Below are 18,469 nucleotides of genomic sequence, written 5' to 3' on the forward strand. Positions count from 1 at the left end.
TTCGGCATTTGTTTATCTTTCGAGATTGGGCTTTGATCTGAGGAAACACTGCTCCTGCAATTTGAAGTTCGAATTAACACCAGTAACCAGATGGTACCACTCCACTGGATTTTGCTTCTGGGGCTCAGAGATGGGAGGAGAACGAAGCTTGCCCATTTTCCTCACTCCTGTCCTTTTGGGAGAGTTTATAGCGAGAAATCAAATATTAAAACTGCATCCCCAGTGGTCAGTTTGTGCTGCCAGAGGCTGTATCTCAATGGCCACCACTAGGGGGACCCAGAGTCCCTGTGCTTGGCCGGGGAGGAAGTTTCTGGTCCTTGGGAACTGACGGAGCTCCGTTTGAGTCGGTTTTCCCTCCCCTCTTCCCTGATCCAGGCTCCTCCCCGCTCTCCTCCTCCCTGCTCTCCTCCTCCCCCTCTCCCTTCCTCCCACACAACTATTGCCTCACCAGTGTGCCCCAAAGTCAGACTCAGGGTACAGAGAGCCCTGTGCACCTGTATAGCACTTATTTAGCATTTCACAATAATTATTTTGTTTTAGACGTTCCTTTTGTCTCATGCAAAGGAGCACAGTTTATGCAATGCCTTTTACTCACCTTTTCATCCTTGCAGCATTTAAAAAAATCTACTGCCGAAGGTTTTACCACCTTAAGAGAAATTTGTTAGAGGTAATGACCTTGCCTGTTGGGTCCAGGACTTTCACTGGATGGATGACCAAGCTCAAGTTATGGGTAGACGAAGAGTCTGGAGTCTGGCCAGTGGCCACGCATTTTCAGATTGTGTAAACCTACCCTCAGCCTCAAGTTGAAGACCTCAAAGCATAGAAGGGCCGATTGTACAACTAAAGAGCATCCCAAGGCTAAAATCTATAACTCAGAAGGCAGTAAAGCAATGTGTGGATTAGCGTTCTACTTTATGCTCATCCTATGGGACACTATTAGCTTAGGTCAGGGGTTATGACTCTATTTCATACAACATTACAGATGAATATGGAAGGACCTCCTTTGCGGCTGGGATGTGTAAGACATATGAAAAGATATGAGTGAAGACGTCAATAAAAACAGACCATTTCTCTATTTTTAGAAGAGATTATCTTGGTTAAAATATTCCAACAATTAGCTGTTCACAGCAGAAGGGCCGATAGGACTATGGTGAGTGGGTCTCAATTTTTATTCTTTTCTGCTTGAGTTATTTACTGGGTCTACAGGAGGTGTGGCAGTTAGAGTATAGAGAAAAGACACCAAATTCTCACTTGATGTAAAAGAAAAGCCAAGGCTGTGGGTCTTGCAAATGACTCCCAAAGAAGGGGCAAAATAGCATTTTTATTAAAGCAATTTGTCAGGTTTTCTTTTGAAAGGCTTAACTTCTTCTTCCTATCTTGGCAATAAATAGCCTCAAGTTATACAAACTAAACAATGCTTTAAAACCACATAAAATTGCTTTAGAGGGAGGTCAAATTTTCATTTAAGTAAATGTTTGAAAATTTAAAATATATTAAGAGGTGTTTTTAGAAATTATTAATTTATTTTCCCAAGGGTTTTTTTTTTTTTTTTAAGCTAAACGGTTAGACTTCTTGGTGGACATCCTTAAGGTAAGAGGCTACTTACTATTTCATGAATAAAGAGGTGACGTCTAATAGTGAGGGAGGTTCGGTTTTCCACATCTTGTCATGAGTAAGGATTTGAAGTCCGGCTTAACATGAACATCCATCCCCAGACACCCCAGAGCAGGAATGCCTTACCTGTAGCTTCCACCATTCCTTCCAGGATGACCACAATTTCCAGTTCCTCTTTGGGCAGTTGGGCTTTGGAGATCTCCCAGAAAGGACTCTGCTGGTTAATTTCGTGGCTGATGATGAGTGGAGACACCAGAAACAGACGGTCATCCCCCGTGTAATACCCGACGTTGATGTCCGTCTGGTTCAGAGGGATGAACTCCCCTTCCGAGGTCTGTTTGGATTTAATCAGCTTGGCTCTGATGGAAGCCTCCACGATGTGGGAATTCCTCAGATCCCCCACCCGAAACATCAGGCACAGTTTCCCATCCCTCATGGAGATCACCGCGTGCGTGGAAAAAACCAGGGTCTCCGCCCTCTTCTTGGGCTGCGATATTTTAACAAACATGCACCCCACCATGAAAGCGTTGACAATGGACCCCAACACCGACTGGATGAGGAGGAGGATGATGCCCTCCGGGCACTTGTCCGTGATGACCCGGTAGCCATAACCGATGGTGGTTTCTGTCTCTATGGAGAATAAAAAAGCAGAGACGAACCCGTTGAGGTTGGTGACGCATGGAGTCCACGACGGGTCCTCTATGTGGTCCATGTCTCCTCGGATGTATGCAATTAGCCACCAGATCATCCCGAAAAAGAGCCACGTCACGGTGTAGACCATGACGAAGATGAGCAGGTTGAACCTCCACTTGAGGTCCACCAAGGTGGTGAAGATGTCGGTCAGGTAGCGGTAGGTTTCCCTCACGTTGCCGTGGTGCACGTTGCACTTTCCGTCTTTCCGCACGTACCTCTGGATTTTCCTTTTGGTCCGGTCCCGGCTGATGTGTCTCGGCAGGTCGTCCCTGGCTTGCTTAGGCAACTTTGGCTGGTGAATGGCCACGGGGCTCTCAACGTCCTGGTCCATGGAGTCACCCTCTAGGACGTTAGCTGGTGGTTTGGAGAAAAGAAAAGAAAAACCAAATGAACCGCTGGCTCTCTGAGGGTCCTGGAAACCCCCTTGGTGGTTGGCAGTGTGGTAGACGACCGAGCATCATTGGACCATTTGTGCAGCTCCTATCAGAGCAGATGAAGCCTCTTTTGCGGGGAGCGTCATCTGCCTGTGCCCTGTGATCTAGCTTGTGTAAGGACTTTACCACACTTCCCATCAGGACAAGGCTCACTGCTGTGAAAGTGTCTCCCTGCCAGCAAGTTCTAAGAGTCGGCTCTGACAGCAGGGTGTCTCCTGGCTCTCTCTGAGATGCTGTGGTATGTGAGAAACAGCACACTCCGGATAAAGAAATGTTTCGATCCAGACAGCCTTGGTGCTACCACTCAGTGGCTGTGGGCTCCTGGTCGTGCTGTTACGGATTGTAGAGATGGGTCCTCTGAGGACATAATTAAGGTTAAATGAGTGCAAAAGGGTGAAGCCCGAATCCAAAAGGACTTGTGCTCTTTTACTGAAATGAAGAGACACCGGGGCTGTGTTTGTGGAGAAAGGCCATGTGAGGACACAGAGAGGAGGCAGGAAGAAAGGTCTTCCAAACCGATTGAGGGCACCAGAAACCAATCCTGCTGGCACCTTGGTCTTAAACTTCCAGCCCCCAGAACTGTGAGAAAATAAATTGCTGCTGTTTAAGCCCTCCAGTCTGTAGGGTTCTGTTAGGGCAGCCTGAGTAGACCAATAGACTATTAGAATTCATTGACTGATCCACAGTTTTCACATGTACAAAACGGTCATCATGATAGCCAATTCATAGGGTTATTATAAAGTTAAACAAAACCACGTGCATGATATCTGCCTACATGAAACAGACATGTAATAAACATTCCTTTTTATTGTCCCTTTGCTACTCTCCTTGATTTTAGGGGCAAGAATTTTGAGTGAACTCTTTAAATTGTCAGTCAAATTTCAGAGTAGAAAAAATTCTCGTTTTTATTGGTAAGTATGAGCTTCCGTGATAGCTCAGCTGGTAAAGAATCCGCCTGCGATGCAGGAGACCCCAGTTGGACTCCTGGGTTGGGAAGATCCCCTGGAGAAGGGATAGGCTACCTACTCCATTCTTGGGCTTCCCTTATGGCTCAGCTGGTAAAGAATCTGCCTGCAATGTGGGAGACCTGGGTTCTATCCCTGCGTTGGGAAGGTCCCCTGAAAGAGGGCATGGCAACCCACTCCAGTATTCTGGCCTGTGGAATTCCATGGACTGTTACAGTCCATGGGGTGGCAAAGAGTTGAACATGACTGAGTGACTTTCACATGCATGCATTTTACCCTAAGGCGATGCCAAGGTTAAAAGCGCTGTGGGGCATGTCTTTCTCTTTCTATATGTTTACGTATTTGATTTGGTTTCTGCCTCAACATTTAACATCTGCCGTTTTGGCTTGTGGTTGTACTCTTTCTGCTGGCCTTCATGATTAATGCATTGGTACAATCATCTGATGACGGAGCATTAGGAAGACTCTCCTGGAATCCGAGTGCAAGGGGACATTTAGAATCGATGTTGCTATGAAACACATATAAACCACTGTGTGAAATTTCTTGTTCAGCCAATAATTTTAAAGCTTTCTGAAAGTTTTAGAAGCAGTTTCTTCCCTCAGGCTTGTGTTCTGTGTCATTTGACTCTGGGGTGCCTTTTCTCCCCTTGGTTAAAGGAGAAAAACTGTTGAGAATGCATTTATCTGAATAAGCAAGCAGCTGGGGATGGGACTCGAGTGGTACCAACTTATCTTATGGATTAACCTTGCTCATGGTTGGATAGTTTCCTTAATAATCAATCCCATGGATCTATTTTTATTTTTCAGCACAAGGAAGAAGCAGCATCTGGTCTGTGAGTCCAATGTTTGGCGAGATCATTTTGACGTTTAGATAACTGCCCTCAGTAACTCTTCATTTGTAGAGGAGGAGCCTTATCTTTTTTCCTCTTAGAACAGAACAGATACCAGGACAAGAGTCAAAGGAAGCAGCTGAGACTGGGACAGGGTGGATGGTGTTGGGGGATCTGGATGGAAGTCATGGGCAATGTCCCTGCTCACTGCCAGCATCCCATGCAAGGCAGGGTGTTTGATGCAGGGGTTTTCATGTCTGAGCTCTCATTGCTAATTTTGCCCAAGATGGAGTCTCTAACTCTGACTTCATGTGGGCTGAACTCAGTTCAAAATCAGCCAGGCTGGGCACTCTTGTCTGGAGACCTGGAGTGTGGTCTGACCTTAGCCCCAGGTGGGGAGCTCTCTGCCTATACAGAGTCACCCTGGGGTCTTGTTTCCCTGAGTGTTGAGGTGGAAGAGGGTGGCTTTGTTATATTAGCTGACTCTTAGCAGTTTTCTGGCTTCCCTGGTGGCTCCGATGGTAAAGAAGCCACCTGTCAATGCAGGAGACGTGGGTTTGATCCCTGGGTTGGGAAGATCCCCTGGAGAAGGAAATGGCAAAACTCACTCCAGTATTCTTGCCTGGGAAATCCTAAGGACAAGAGGAGCCTGGTGGGATATAGTCCATGGGGTCATGAAAGAGTCGGGCATGACTTAGCAACTCTACAACAACAGCAACAGTTTTCTTTGATCTTCCACACGTTCACATGTCATGGAGGGAACCTACACTCACCTCAGCCCCCAGTTTGAAGCTGTCTTCTCCCTCTTCTGGCTCATTTGTAACCTTCCTGTTTGAATGGTCAGTGAGTTTCTGGACCTACATGAACAGAGGTAACTGCTCTGGGCAGTCCTGGGAGCCTGCCAGTTGATCCTACAAACCCACTTTCCCCCTTTTCCTAGCTCAAGACTGGGTCACATTTCCCAGCTTCCTTTGCATGGAGGGGCATCCACGCACCCAGTCCTGGCCCACTAGGAGTGGGTGTGCCCTGCTGGGCCAAGGTCTTAAATAATGGGTATGCCCCCCTCCTCTGGTCTTGCCCCTTGTAGGATGGATGATAGAATCACGAGATGGAGGGGCCTGGGTCCCCAGCTGGTGGCAGAAAGCTGCCATCTAACCAGAAACAAAAATAATTGTGTTTAAACAGGTACACATTTTGACTTGAGCCTTCTCTCTAATGCTATGGGCATCGGTACTGACATGGATAAAGAGAGAGAAGAGTTCTCGGAGGGCTGATGTGGGAAAAAGCCGGGAGAGAGGAAGAGAGTGAAGACGGGGTGTTGGATTTGATGTTGTTGAAAAGAAACAAGGGTCTCCCCACATGGAGTCCCTTGTGCTAAGCTCTGTATCAGCCAAGGCAGACTGAATACCTATCCTAACCCCAGGTTCAGTCCCTCCAGAAATGTGACCTTTTACCAGTCAGTCTGGAATTTCCCAGCCACAGATGAGGTAATCTCCCACAGGGACCCCTACTTTCCCCGTAAAGCAGGTGATCTTGCCTGACATAATCCTTTATTGTTTACGACTTCTTATCCCATCCCCTTAGACCTTTAAAAATCATCCAGTTTGTACAGAACCCTTAGTGTCTGTCTGCTAAATAGGATGCTGCCTAGTTTGTGCATTGTTGAATAAAGCCAATTTGATCTTCAAAGGTACTCAGTTGAGTTTTGTTTTTTAACAGTATCTAGCGAGAAATAAAATATTGCCTGCCTTGTCAGTAAACAAAGAATGTCACGGTCAGCAGCAATCGCAGCCCTCCAACGGTGAGCCCTGAGGGAACTCAGGAAGGAAACAAAGAATACTTGTCATCTAGCAGCCATCAAATTGTGACCACTCCCCACAGGGAGCCCTGCAGAAACTCAGGATGTGAAACACAGGTTCCTGTTCCCAGACAGCTGAGGAGAACGTCAAAGGAATGATTTCAGTAAGCTCAGAGGCTTGCATTTTCCCATTTGTAGAAAAGTACTCAATTCCTGAGCTTGAGATATCTAGTTTTCATTTATTAACTGTCATCTTTTTTTCCCCCCTATTATATGCCCTTTGTTGCGAAACTCGTCCATATTCTAGCTCCCACTCCTCACCTCCTTGGAGTGGTTCTCTCAGGGTTACTTGAGATACTGCCTCCCGGGCTTGAAGTTCTCAGTCGGCCCTCTGAATAAAACATAACTCTTAGCCTTAAGGTTGTGCTGTTTTTCGTTTTTTCAGTTGACACCGTAATGAACTAGCATGTGGTTAATCGAATGTCTGTGTCGTGTGTCAGGGAAAAAAGTGTCAATGCATATGCTACTTAAGTGCCTTTTAAAAACGAACAAAAATGGGAGCAGAGAAAGCTAAAGGTCCAGGGAGTGGAATGGAAAGGTGGCCTTGAAGTAGGGAAGAACAAATCTGACTCCACGTTGCACTGGTTTCTTTTACTTTATCCTTTGGATTCAATTGCTTTTGCTACAAGCTAAGAATGTTGCCCATAGCCTGAAATACACAGGGTAGCCCATTCTCAAAGCTCTGACCTTTAAAGGTGTAATGCTCATTGATCTAGAGATCAAAAGTTGTAGAACTGAGAATAACGTCTGTCTTGTTGGAGCTTTCTAGGATCATCATGACTGGACCGATACAAACAGCGGCAACAGCAAAGGATTCCAACACCAAGACGTTTGCAACAACCAACCACGCTCCCTCCACTTTCAGTATAAAATAAATCCGAACTCTGACTTGGGTTAGATGGTGCTTTGGGACACTAGTCCATCATCTTCTCAGTCTGCTGCTTTTCCAAATAAACTCACTATTCCTTGCTCCCACAACTCATCTCCTGACTTATTGGCCTGTAGTGGGTGAGTCGTACGAGCCTGGACTATGTGACAGCCTCAGCCAGGTGAGGCAGTGTGTGCAGGTGAGATCCATCCCAGGGAAGATGGGATGGGAAGCTTAATAGCACCTGGTGGGGGACAGGAACACAGGTGAGAAACTAGGAAAAGCCAATAGAAGGTAAGAGTATCTGGAGCATAGAGGAGACTGAATCTAGAGTGTCAAGTAAGTAGTGATGCCAGGAGGAGTCAGAGTCAGGTGTGGAGTGGCCCAGCCTCAAGGCCCTGTCCGGAGCAAAAGCAGGCAGCCCTAGGTTGGGGAGGTGTGTTCAGTCGCTTCAGTCGTGTCCGACTCTTTGAGACCGTATGGACTAGCCCGCCAGGCTCCTCAGTCTATGGAATTCTACAGGCAAGAATACTGGAGCGGGTTGCCCTGCCTGGGGAGGGGAGAGGGCCATGGCAGGTCTGAGCTGTGAGCATTGCTTCAGCGCCTGTGGGCACGAATGCAGATACGCACGGGGGTGGGGGGGAATACAGAAAGGAATGTTAATGATGGCTCTTAACGTTTCTTTCTTTCTTGGAATCCCAGGTGTGAATTTGAGGGGGTGATGTGAATTGCATTGGCAAGAGCATTTGAGCTGCTCAGCGGGGAGAGCTGCAGCTGTGGCTGGTACAACAGACCTTCCTGTTCCTGCACAGCTTGGGACCCAAAGGACTTCTCCAGCCAACCTCTCAGCCCGACCACCGCCCTGCCGGCACTTGCCCTGGGCCCCAGTCAAGAGCATGCGCATCAGACTGCCAGTCAGAACACTGCCCCGGTCCTTCTGCATCCGGCACGTGGCTTTCCCAGAGATGATGTAGTGCAACTCTCTGCAAACTGTGAAGTGCTGTACAGCATGCAAAAGGATGACCCAAGCGGGGCCCGGGATCTTGATGGTTTCCTTGACCCGAGTTGCTTTTCTGTCTTTTGTTTCAGAGTAAATGTGGGTCTGTGTGAAAAAGCCAACCCCTTCTCCCCGTTCTTTTTCTCTCTCCTTTTTAGAAAGATGGGCTTCCCCGGTGGTGCTTGTAGTAAAGAATCTGCTTGCAATGCAGGAAACGCGAGAGATGGGGGTTGGGTCCCTGTGTTGGGAAGATCCCCTGGAGTAGGAAATGGCCACCCACTCCAGTCTTCTTGCTTGGAGAATCCCATGGACGGAGGAGCCTGGCGGGCTATAGTCCATAGGGTCAGAGTCAGATAAGACTGAGTGACTTAGCTCAGAAAGACATTAGAAAGATGATTAATTAACGTTAAACTAGCCAGGGACGGGGGAGCCTGGTGGGCTGCTGTCTATGGGGTCGCACAGAGTCGGACACGACTGAAGTGACTTAGCAGCAGCAGCTAAGGTGCAAAATAATCCGATGGTGAACTTGAACCTCAAAGAAACAACACATGACTGAGTTACAAGCTGGAAAGGACCTGGTCGAAGAACCACTAGAATCACCTCGAGTTTTGGGGGCTTCGCTTGTGGACAGAGGCTGCTATGATGCTCCAGGTCAGTAGAAATGTTCTTCTGATGAGCAATTCTACATGGCAAATTATACACGAATTCTGTGGGGGAAACTTGTGGTGTCTAAGAGAGTGTTCAAGGAGCCCTTTGAGAATTTCTATTATCATGGGGGAAAATCCCACAGAAAAACAGGGTGGATCTCAAAGGCAGAGACCAAATCAAAGACTGGAAGGAAATGCATGCAGATATTAATAGGGAACTTCTGAGAGGGGGGCTTAGGGGGCTTCTAATTTCCCTTTTAAATATTCTATGGACTTCCCTGGTGGTCCAGTGGTAAAGAATCCTCCTTCCAGTGCAGGGGATGCAGGTTTCATCCCTGGTTGGGGAATTAAGGTCCCACTGAAGGAGGAAACAGACAGAAGAAGCTCCATCTTGAAAGCAGGACTCCATCTTGGGCCGGACTGTGGACTTTGAGCTCTATGCCCAGTATCTATGGAAACGACATGCCAACTGGAAAACCAGGCCCCCTGGATGGAAGAGCCCCAGGGCTCGTACCTTGACTCTCTGTGGCCTAAAAGAATACCCTAATTATCTGTGTAACCAAATAGAATCATACATTCTATTATGCTTATTGGGGTATGACCACAGGCCTATTGATAATTGTCCACTGTTGACTGCCTAGGCTTAAGGCATACGAATCATGGGTTAACTTTGACTGTATCTTTCTTTTCCTTTGTTCAGACTAGTTTCAGGGGATTTAGGGATGCACACTTAGAGTATATAAGGTTTTCACAAAAACTGGTCGGGCTTCTTGGCTAAGAGGAGACTGCCTTGGGCCCGCTGGTGTAATAAACTGCACTCCACCATCTGCGTTGTCCTTCTGAGTGAGTTTGTTTCCTGGAATGTGGCTACAACACCACATGCCCTGGGGCAACTAAGTGAACACACCACAACTACTGAGCCTGGGCCTCAACTAGAGAGCCGGAGCTCTGCAAACCACAGAGGGAACACCCACATGCCATGACCAGAGAGAGGCCTGGATACCACAGCAAAGATCCTGTGTGCCACAACAAAGACCTAGGCAGGAAATAAATAAATATTAAAAGAGTTTTGACTTTTTCCAAATTTTCTAGGATGACTTTATATTACTTTTACCATCAGAAGGGGAAAAAAAAGGGTATTTTTCAAACAAAATGTTGAGGCTCTCCTGGCATATGACTGATGGAATTTAGCACAAAGGAGCTAAGGAATGATCAAGTACTTGATCTGAAGGTGTCCCATCCCAAGTGTCTGGTAACGTAGAAATGAGGATGTTTACTTCACCCGACTCTAAGGAAATCATGAGTGAATCCCATGGGATGCTTGTGCTGGGAGGAGCAGTGGGTATACGGAACGTGTGTGGGTCTGAGACTGTTAGGGGAAGCACACTGACTGAAACTGCCCACCCTGGCCAGGCGCCATTGTAACCATTTGCATGAGTTGTTTTACGACAGGAGGTCCTGGTAAGGAGCACGGAACTAATAAGCTGCCACCACCAACTGGGAGAGTCCAGGAAAGGTCAAAGGGCGACACCACGTGTCCAACCACCTCCCAGAATCCTCGCTGGCGTCCATCTTGGCTGAACAGGGCGTGACCACCAGGAAGGCCTCTGAGTCAGAATGATTGGCCGAAGACAACTCGAAACTAATCCCATCACCATAAAACCCGAGAGTGCGAGCCATGTGGCAGAGCTGTTCTCCTGGGTTCCCTTAACCTGCTGATCTCTGCCTGGGTGCCCCTTCCCAATAAAATCTCTTGCTTTCTCAGCACATGTGTCTCCTCGGGCAATTCATTTCTGAGTGTTAAACAAGAGCTCACTTTTGGGCCTTGGAAGGGGTCCCCCTTCCTGCAACAAGACCACTGGAGGGGTGGATATGAAGTATAGATTGCAGGCAAAGGTCTGTGAATATTTTCTGTAAAGGGCCAATGGTAAGTACTTTAGATTTTGCAAACAACATAGATCTTCGTTGCATACTCTTTTTGTCCCCCTCCCCCTGGCAATCCAGTGGTTAAGCCTTCACCTTCCAATGCAGGGGGTGCAGGTTTGATCCCTGGTTGGGGAGCTAGATCCCACATGCCTTGATGCCAAAAACCCAAAACATAAAAAAAAGCAATATTGTAACAAATTCTATAAAGACTTAAAAAATAGTCCACATCAAAAAAAAGTTTACAAGTTATTTACACTGTTTTAAAAATATAAAATTATCTTTAGCTCATGGGCAGTGCAGAGGGAGGCTGCAGGCTGGATTTGACTCACTGGGCTATAGTTGACTGACCTCTGGGTTAATAGGATGCTGGTAAGAAAGAGAGATGGTTCGCTGCTAAATTAAGGCAGCAGCCATGAGGGTGAAGATGGGGCAATGGATCTAGGCTGAATAAGAAGCAAAACTCAAATAATCTGGAGATTAGTGGCCACGGAGGGGAGCAGCCAGGAGGATGGGGGATGGCAGGATGGTTGAGACCTGGAGGCAGAGGATGATGTTTCCAGTGAAAGTATCTGCTCGCTTCTGTGGGGTGCCCGGGTGGCTCAGTGGTAAAGAATCCGCCTGCCAATGCAGGAGACTCAGGTTTGATCCCTGGATCGGGAAGATCCCTGGGAGGAGGGCATGACAACCCACTCCAGTATTCTTGCCTGGAGAATCCCCATGGACAGAGGAGCCTGGCGGGCTACAGTCCACGGGGTCACAAAGAGTTGGGTATGACTGAGCATGCACGCACGTGCTTGCACCTGTGGGAAATCAAGTGTGTGGGGATGAGGCTTATCAGGGACTGGACCAAGCTCTAGATTTGGAGGTGGTCAGGAGAGGGAAATGGCAACCCACTCCAATATTCTTGCCTGGAGAATCCCAGGGACGGCAAAGCCTGGTGGGCTGCCTTCTGTGCCGTCTATGTCACACAGAGTCAGACACGACTGAAGTGACTTAGCAGCAGCAGCAGCAGCAGCACGTACTCATGGAAGTGTAACAATGGGTGTGGTGAAAGCTTCTCTCTTCCCTGGGAGATTGTAGCGTGAGTAGAGGTACAGAAGACAAGAGTCTGGAAAACAACTATAGAATGGAGTCAGAAGGAGAGGAGCCAGAGAGGGTCCTGAGGAAGGGACGGATGGGAGATGGGAGGGGTGGAGGGCTACCCAGGTGGCAGGTGTGACGCACTGACCATGGGGACAGCTGGAGGAAAGTGACGCGTCCTTTCCCTCTTTCGTGGGCTTCCCAGGAGGCTCAGTGGTAGAGAACCCACCTGCCAACGCAGGAGACATGTGTTGGATCCCCTGGGTCAGGATGATCCCCCAGGAGGAGTAAATGGCAACCCAGTCAAATATTTTTGCCTGAAAAATTCCATGGACAGAGAAGCCTGGTGGGCCACAGTCCATGGGGTATCAAAAACTATCTTGGGATGCTGATGTTTTGCCAACATAAAAATTATGTGTTTGAGAGATAAAGCAAGAAGATAAACCATGAAAAATATTTTCACACATAATGTTCTCGATTTACAAAAACAATGAATACCCCCATAGGAAAAAAAAATGATCAAAGGAAGCAAATAAGGAATTTATAAACGAAGAAATACACAGAGCTGAGGAGCATATGTTCAAACATGGCAAAGTGAAAGCAGTGCAAATATAATAACATTTTTTAAACTCTAAAGTTAGTTTCATTAAAAATAGACCATAAATTCAGTATGTGGAGTTTGTGTGCATGGCAGGTCAGTAGAACTGTGGATTTGCATATATTATTGGATGCATAAACCGGCGAAGTCTTCCTGGAGGACAGGGTGACAGTAGCTCTCACAATTTAGAAATGATTAGGTGTATTAGCCATTCTGGGTCTAGATATTTATCCTAAGAAAATAATTTTACAACATTTATATATCACAGGCATGGGCTTCCCTGTGGCTCAGCTGGTAAAGAATCTTCCTGCAGAGCCGGAGACCTGGGTTCAATCCCTGGGTTGGGAAGATCCCCTGGAGAAGGGAAAGGCTACCCACTCCAGTATTCTGGCCTGGAGAATTCCATGGACTGTATAGACCATGGGGTCACAAAAAGTTGGACACAACTGAGCGACTTTCACTTTCATTTTTCACTTTCAGGCAGGGGATATTGCAGCCTCTTCTATAATAGTTAAAAAATAGAGACAATTTAAATATCTACCCATGGAGCACCAGTTAAATAAATATACTGTTGCAGGTATAACCAGTGGAATACTATGAGGTCATTGAAAATGATTTTCCAGTGTTTGGGGGTCTTCAGCTGTTTGTGCAGAAGTCACCTTCTTAATGAGGCGCTTCCCTCCTCTTTTAAAAGTCTCAATCACGCCACTCACTCCTCACATTGCTCTTCCTTATGCTACTGCTTGTCTTCTCTGCAGCACTTTTCGTCTTCAAGGAGGTTATTTATCATGTTGATAATCTTATTATTGGTTGTCCCTGTCCGAAAGGAAGTTTCTGAGCAAAGATCTATGTGTGTTTTATTCACCATTAGATCTCAGGCTCTGGAAAACGTGCCTGACACATAGCAAGCGTCTGCATCTATTTATTGAATGTGTGTGTTTATCAACCTGGCATGTTGTCTATGCCATAGTTTAAGTGAAAAAACACAATAAAATATACAGTTTACTTTGCATATATTGTCTTATATTAATGAGTGTAGAAGAATGTCATCCAAAATGTTAATTTAGGTAAGTCTCTAAGAGCTGTAAGTTTGCGGGTGTTTTTGCTTTCTTTCAATTTTTCTACATCAAAACTTTCCCTTAATGACTCTATAATCTGAAAAATCTGTAGGAAATAAAAGGCTATTTCTGTTTTAAATAATCAAAACAATTGCTGCAGACAGCTACTGAGCCATGTCCATTGGTCTTGGCAATTGGGATTTACAAGCGTTGAATGGTGTTGCTCTCAAATTCATGCACACCTGAACCTCAGACTATGACTTTGTTTGTAAGTAGAGTCTAATTTCAGCTCACTCCAGTATTCTTACCTGGGAAATCCCATGGACAGAGGAGCCTGGTGGGCTATAGTCTATTGGGTCGCAAAAGAGTTGGACATGACTCAGTGACTAAGCAACAACAAGAGTCCAGTTTGGAGCTATAATTCAGATAAGGATTAAGATGGAATCATTCTGGAGTAGGGTGTGCTCCAAAGCCAATTAGTATAAGAGACAGAAAAGGACAGGCAGAGAAGGCTATGTGGTGGGAAGGTTGGGGAGTGGAGTGATGTGGCCATAAGCCAAGGAACACCTGGAGCCCCTGGAAGCCGATGGGTGAGGTGGGATTCTCCCCTAGAGTGTCTGGAGGGAAGGCGGCCCTGCTGACACCTTAATTTCCGACTCTGGCCTCCAGAAATGAAAGAGGAGACTTTTCTGTTGTTTCAAGCCACCTACTTTGTTGTGGCCACGGGAAATTAATGCAGTTGGTGACTTTGAACCAGGGGAGTTTGGGCATGTTTATATCCTGAGAAGAAGCCAAAGGGGAGAGGTTGACTCTACAAGGATGGAAGCTGTGGAGGAGTGAGATGTCTGATGGACTGTAAATCAAGACAAAGTACTGTTGAGAGCAAAGGTGGAGGGGGGCAGGGTGCAGTGCATGCAAGCTCTGTCGTGTTTGAGACCCCATGTACTGTAGCCCACCAGGCTCCTCTGCCCATGGGATTTCCCAGGCAAGAATACTGGAGTGGGTTGCCATTTCCTTCTCCAGGGGATCTTCCTGACCCAGGGATCAAACCGGTGTCTCCTGCCTTGCAGGCAGATTCTTGACCTGCTGAGCCATGGGCATGTCTGTTTCCTCCTGAGAGGCAGGTGTGGAATGGAGAGGAAGAGAGAAGGATGGGGAGGGAATCTTGGCGACATCTCTCTCAGGCTTCGTGTCCTGGAGGAGCTTTAGATGGGCTCATTTTCCAGTGTGAATTTAAAAAACAATCTGCACTTCAGTAGACTTATTGAATTGCATGTACATCTCACAATGCAAATAACTGAACTCTGCATAATCAGAGATCAGCCTAAGCTTTCCTCATCCTCACTGCTCATGAAGGGCACATATAAACAGAAACTTGTACCCTCCTGTTCACAGCAGCACTGTTCATAACAAGCAGAAGGTGGAAGCACCCCAAGAATCCATCAGCAGGTGAATTGATAAGCCTTAAAGAGGAAGGGAATTCAGACACACGGGATAACACGGGTGAACCTTGAAGATATTATGGTTTAAGTGAGATAAAGTCACAGAGAGCAAATGTTTGAGTTCACTTATAGGAGCTTCCTAGAATAGTCAGGTTCTTAGATACAGAAAGTACCAAGGGCTGGCGGAGGAGGGAATGGGGAGTTAGGGTTTAACAGGTACGGAGCTTCAGCTTGGGAAGATGAAGAATTCTGTAGTTGAATGATAGTATGGCTGCATAACAATATGAATGTACTCAATGTCACGAAAATGTAGATTCTATAGAATGACTGAAATGGTAAATTTTATGTTATATATACTTTACCACAATAAAGAAGTAAATTGTGTAAACAAAAAGACAAGCATATCTATTTCCTAAATGAGAAGAGTTGCTCAGTTGTGTCCTACTCTTTGTGACCCCATGGACCGTAGCCCCCCAGGTTCCTCTGTCCATGGAATTCTCCAGGCAAGAACACTGGAGCGGGTTGCCATTCTGTTCTCTAGAAGGTTTATAAACAGCAATAAATAATTGCAGGTGATGATGCTTCAGAGATAGGACAGGGTGGGGTTTTCCTGTTAGAGTCATTCTTGCAGTTTTCCATTTATGCTCCCATTGACGACTGGAAGACATCTGAGAAACAATCAGAGCTGTAGTTACAAGTGGTGCTTGAAGTTCAAAATCAGCAGTTGGCTTTGGTCCTCTTGCTATGATGCTTGTCTTTCTGCATAAATCCTTATGTGATGATTCTTCTTCACTTGTCACCGACATCTGATGTGTCATGGGGAGGTGAAGTCATGTTTACTTGTCTTTTATCTTGAGCTGTTGTAACAATGGAAGACTATTATAATGATCAGAAATCCAGACCACTGGAAAGTTTAAGTCACAGGTGTGTGTGTTTGTGTGCACGTGTGGGAGAACAGCTACTGTGTTCCACTGGGAAGATGTGATGGAAACTGAAGGGCAGAGGGCACCTTTAAAAATCCTAACTCGGGAGCTCCACACATGAACCTCAATTTAGAATATCTAGTACCCTCTGCAAGGTCAGAGGACTGGCCCTGGCTGCTTTGTACGTGGGTATGACTTTGGACGAGAAGGGAAATGACAGTTCACTTTGGACAGGACAAAGGAGACCAACATTCAATACCGTGATTTCTTTTCTCATTGGATTTGAAGAATCAGAACCTTGGATAGTTACAACTGTTACCGAGAGTTGGGGTCCAACTGCTCACAGCTGAAAAGCTAACGAAGAAGCCAGGTTGATGGAGAGGAAAGTTTGCTTGATTTTGGATGCCGGCCACCAGGGCGTTGGGGGCAGGGAAGGCAGATGTCTCTCTAAAGGCAGACTCTCCCCTCCCCCCACGACCCCCCGGAAAAGCAGGAAGCAAGAGCTTTTATAGACAGGTGGAGGGGGCTACATGCAGAAATGGCATAGTCATCTCTGACAGACATCTTGAAACTGGTCATTGGTGGTCTGATGATGTCATCTTGATTGTTTTAAGTACAGTTCAGTCGTGTCTACCTCTTTGCGACCCCATGGACTGTAGTCCCCTAGGCTTCTCTGTCCATGGGATTCTCCAGGCAGGAATCCTGGAGTGGGTTAGCCACACTCTTCTTCAGGGGATCTTCCCGAGCCAGGGATCGAGCCTGCGTCTCCTGTATTGCAAGCAGATTCTTTACAGTCTGAGCCACCAGGGAAGCCCCAGTCTTTAGTTCCAGGGTCTGTCTGTTTCCATTTCCTTGAGGCCAACCCTCAGAACCATGGCAGCTTATGTTGTGGCTACAGTCTGGTTACCATGTAGTTAACTTCTTCCATCTGGTGGGGGTTTCAGTATCTATATGACAGCTCACAGGATATGGCTCAGAATATTATCTATAGTCCTTGAGAAGGAACTAAAAGTCCTTGACTATGTTTGATGGCTATTATTATTTGATCATCTTTGACTATTTTCCTTTGTTTCTGCATGCTCTCATTACTCTGATTAAACTTATTTTTTTGGCTAAAGTTTTTCCCTAGAAAAAGGCAGGCTGAGAACCTGGGGGCTGGGGTGGGGAAAAGGACTGCAGGGTCCTGCCTTGTTTCAGGACCCTTAAGAATCTCTCAGGATCACGCATACAGCTGTGTAGGTTGCGTACTGCATAGGGTGCCCGGAGGAGGGGAGCAAGAGGCTGAGGTCCAGTCTGTGCTTTGCCTGCCTTGTCAAACTGTGGGTATCATTTATTTCATCCTCCTCCTTTCTAAATTTAAATTTTTTAATTGAAGTATAATTGATGTACAAGATTAGATTAGTTACAGGTGCATGCTTTAAGATTACACTCTATTTACAGTTATTGTAAAATATTGGCTATATTTGTCTTGTTGTACAATATATGCTGGTAACTAATTTTATACCTAATAGTTTGTACCTGTTAATCCTCTTCCCCTGTGTTGCCCTTCCCTCCTCCCCTCTCTACACTGTTTGTTCTTGATATCTGTGATTCTGCTTCATTTTGGTAGTATTCCCTAGTTTGTTGCATTTTTATTTTAATTATTGGAATATAGGTGCTTCATACTGCTGTGTCAGTATGAATCAAAGTGAATTGATTAGTATTCAAAGTATGAAGCAAAGTGAATCAGCCTTGTGTGTGTGTTAGTCGCTCAGTCACGTCCAACTCTTTGTGACTTCATGGACTGTACATATACATATATCCCCTCTTTTTTGAATTTCCTTCCCATTTAGGTCATCACAGAGTAGAGTAGAGTTCCCTTTGTGTAGAGTTCCGTGTGCTATACGTTAGTTCTTACTAGTTATCTCTTTAAACATGCATGCTATTCGGTGAGCAAGAGACTTAGAACGTTCCAGCATGTCAGAGACAGGGGTCGGCTCTGGTTGGACTAAGCAGCAAAGTGAAAGTGAAGTCACTCAGTCATGTCTGACTCTTTGCAACCCCATGGACTGCAGCATGCCAGGCCTCCCTGTCCATCACAAACTCCGGGAGTTTACTCAAACTCATGTCCATCGAGTCGGTGATGCCATCCAACCATCTCATCCACTGTCGTCCCCTTCTCCTTCTGCCTTCAATCTTTCCCAGCATCAGGGTCTTTTCTGATGAGTTGGCTCTTTGCATCAGGTGGCCAAAGTATCGGAGTTTCAGCTTTAGCATCAGTCCTTCCAATGAAAATTCAGGGTTGATTTCCTTTAGGATTTTATGAGAATATAGTAAAGCAATTATGTTCCAATAAAAATTAAAAAGGAATAAAAAGAAGGAGAAAGTTCCTCGTAGTTCACTCTGAGCAGTGACCAGGTAAATGGAAACTTCAGGAAAACTGGTCCTTGCAGTGAAACCCTTGTTGGGAGACTCCAACTGTTACCTGTGGGAGTGACTTGGAGACCAGAATTCAGGGTATTTGCTCTAATAAGGTATATTTAAGTATACAAGAAAAC

General features: G+C 46.1%; 1 protein-coding gene across 1 annotated transcript in view; it reads right to left on the reverse strand.

The window, feature by feature from the left end:
* Positions 1-18,469, reverse strand: part of KCNJ6 (potassium inwardly rectifying channel subfamily J member 6) — a 331,426-nt gene that overhangs the window by 96,072 nt on the left and 216,885 nt on the right. Inside the window, exon 3 of the mRNA XM_061424825.1 lies at positions 1,741-2,661. Coding sequence (XP_061280809.1) covers positions 1,741-2,661 — 921 coding nt within the window. The remainder of the gene's footprint in view (positions 1-1,740; positions 2,662-18,469) is intronic.

Source organism: Bos javanicus, chromosome 1 (assembly GCF_032452875.1).
Source record: "Bos javanicus breed banteng chromosome 1, ARS-OSU_banteng_1.0, whole genome shotgun sequence".
Classification (NCBI taxonomy): domain Eukaryota; kingdom Metazoa; phylum Chordata; class Mammalia; order Artiodactyla; family Bovidae; genus Bos; species Bos javanicus.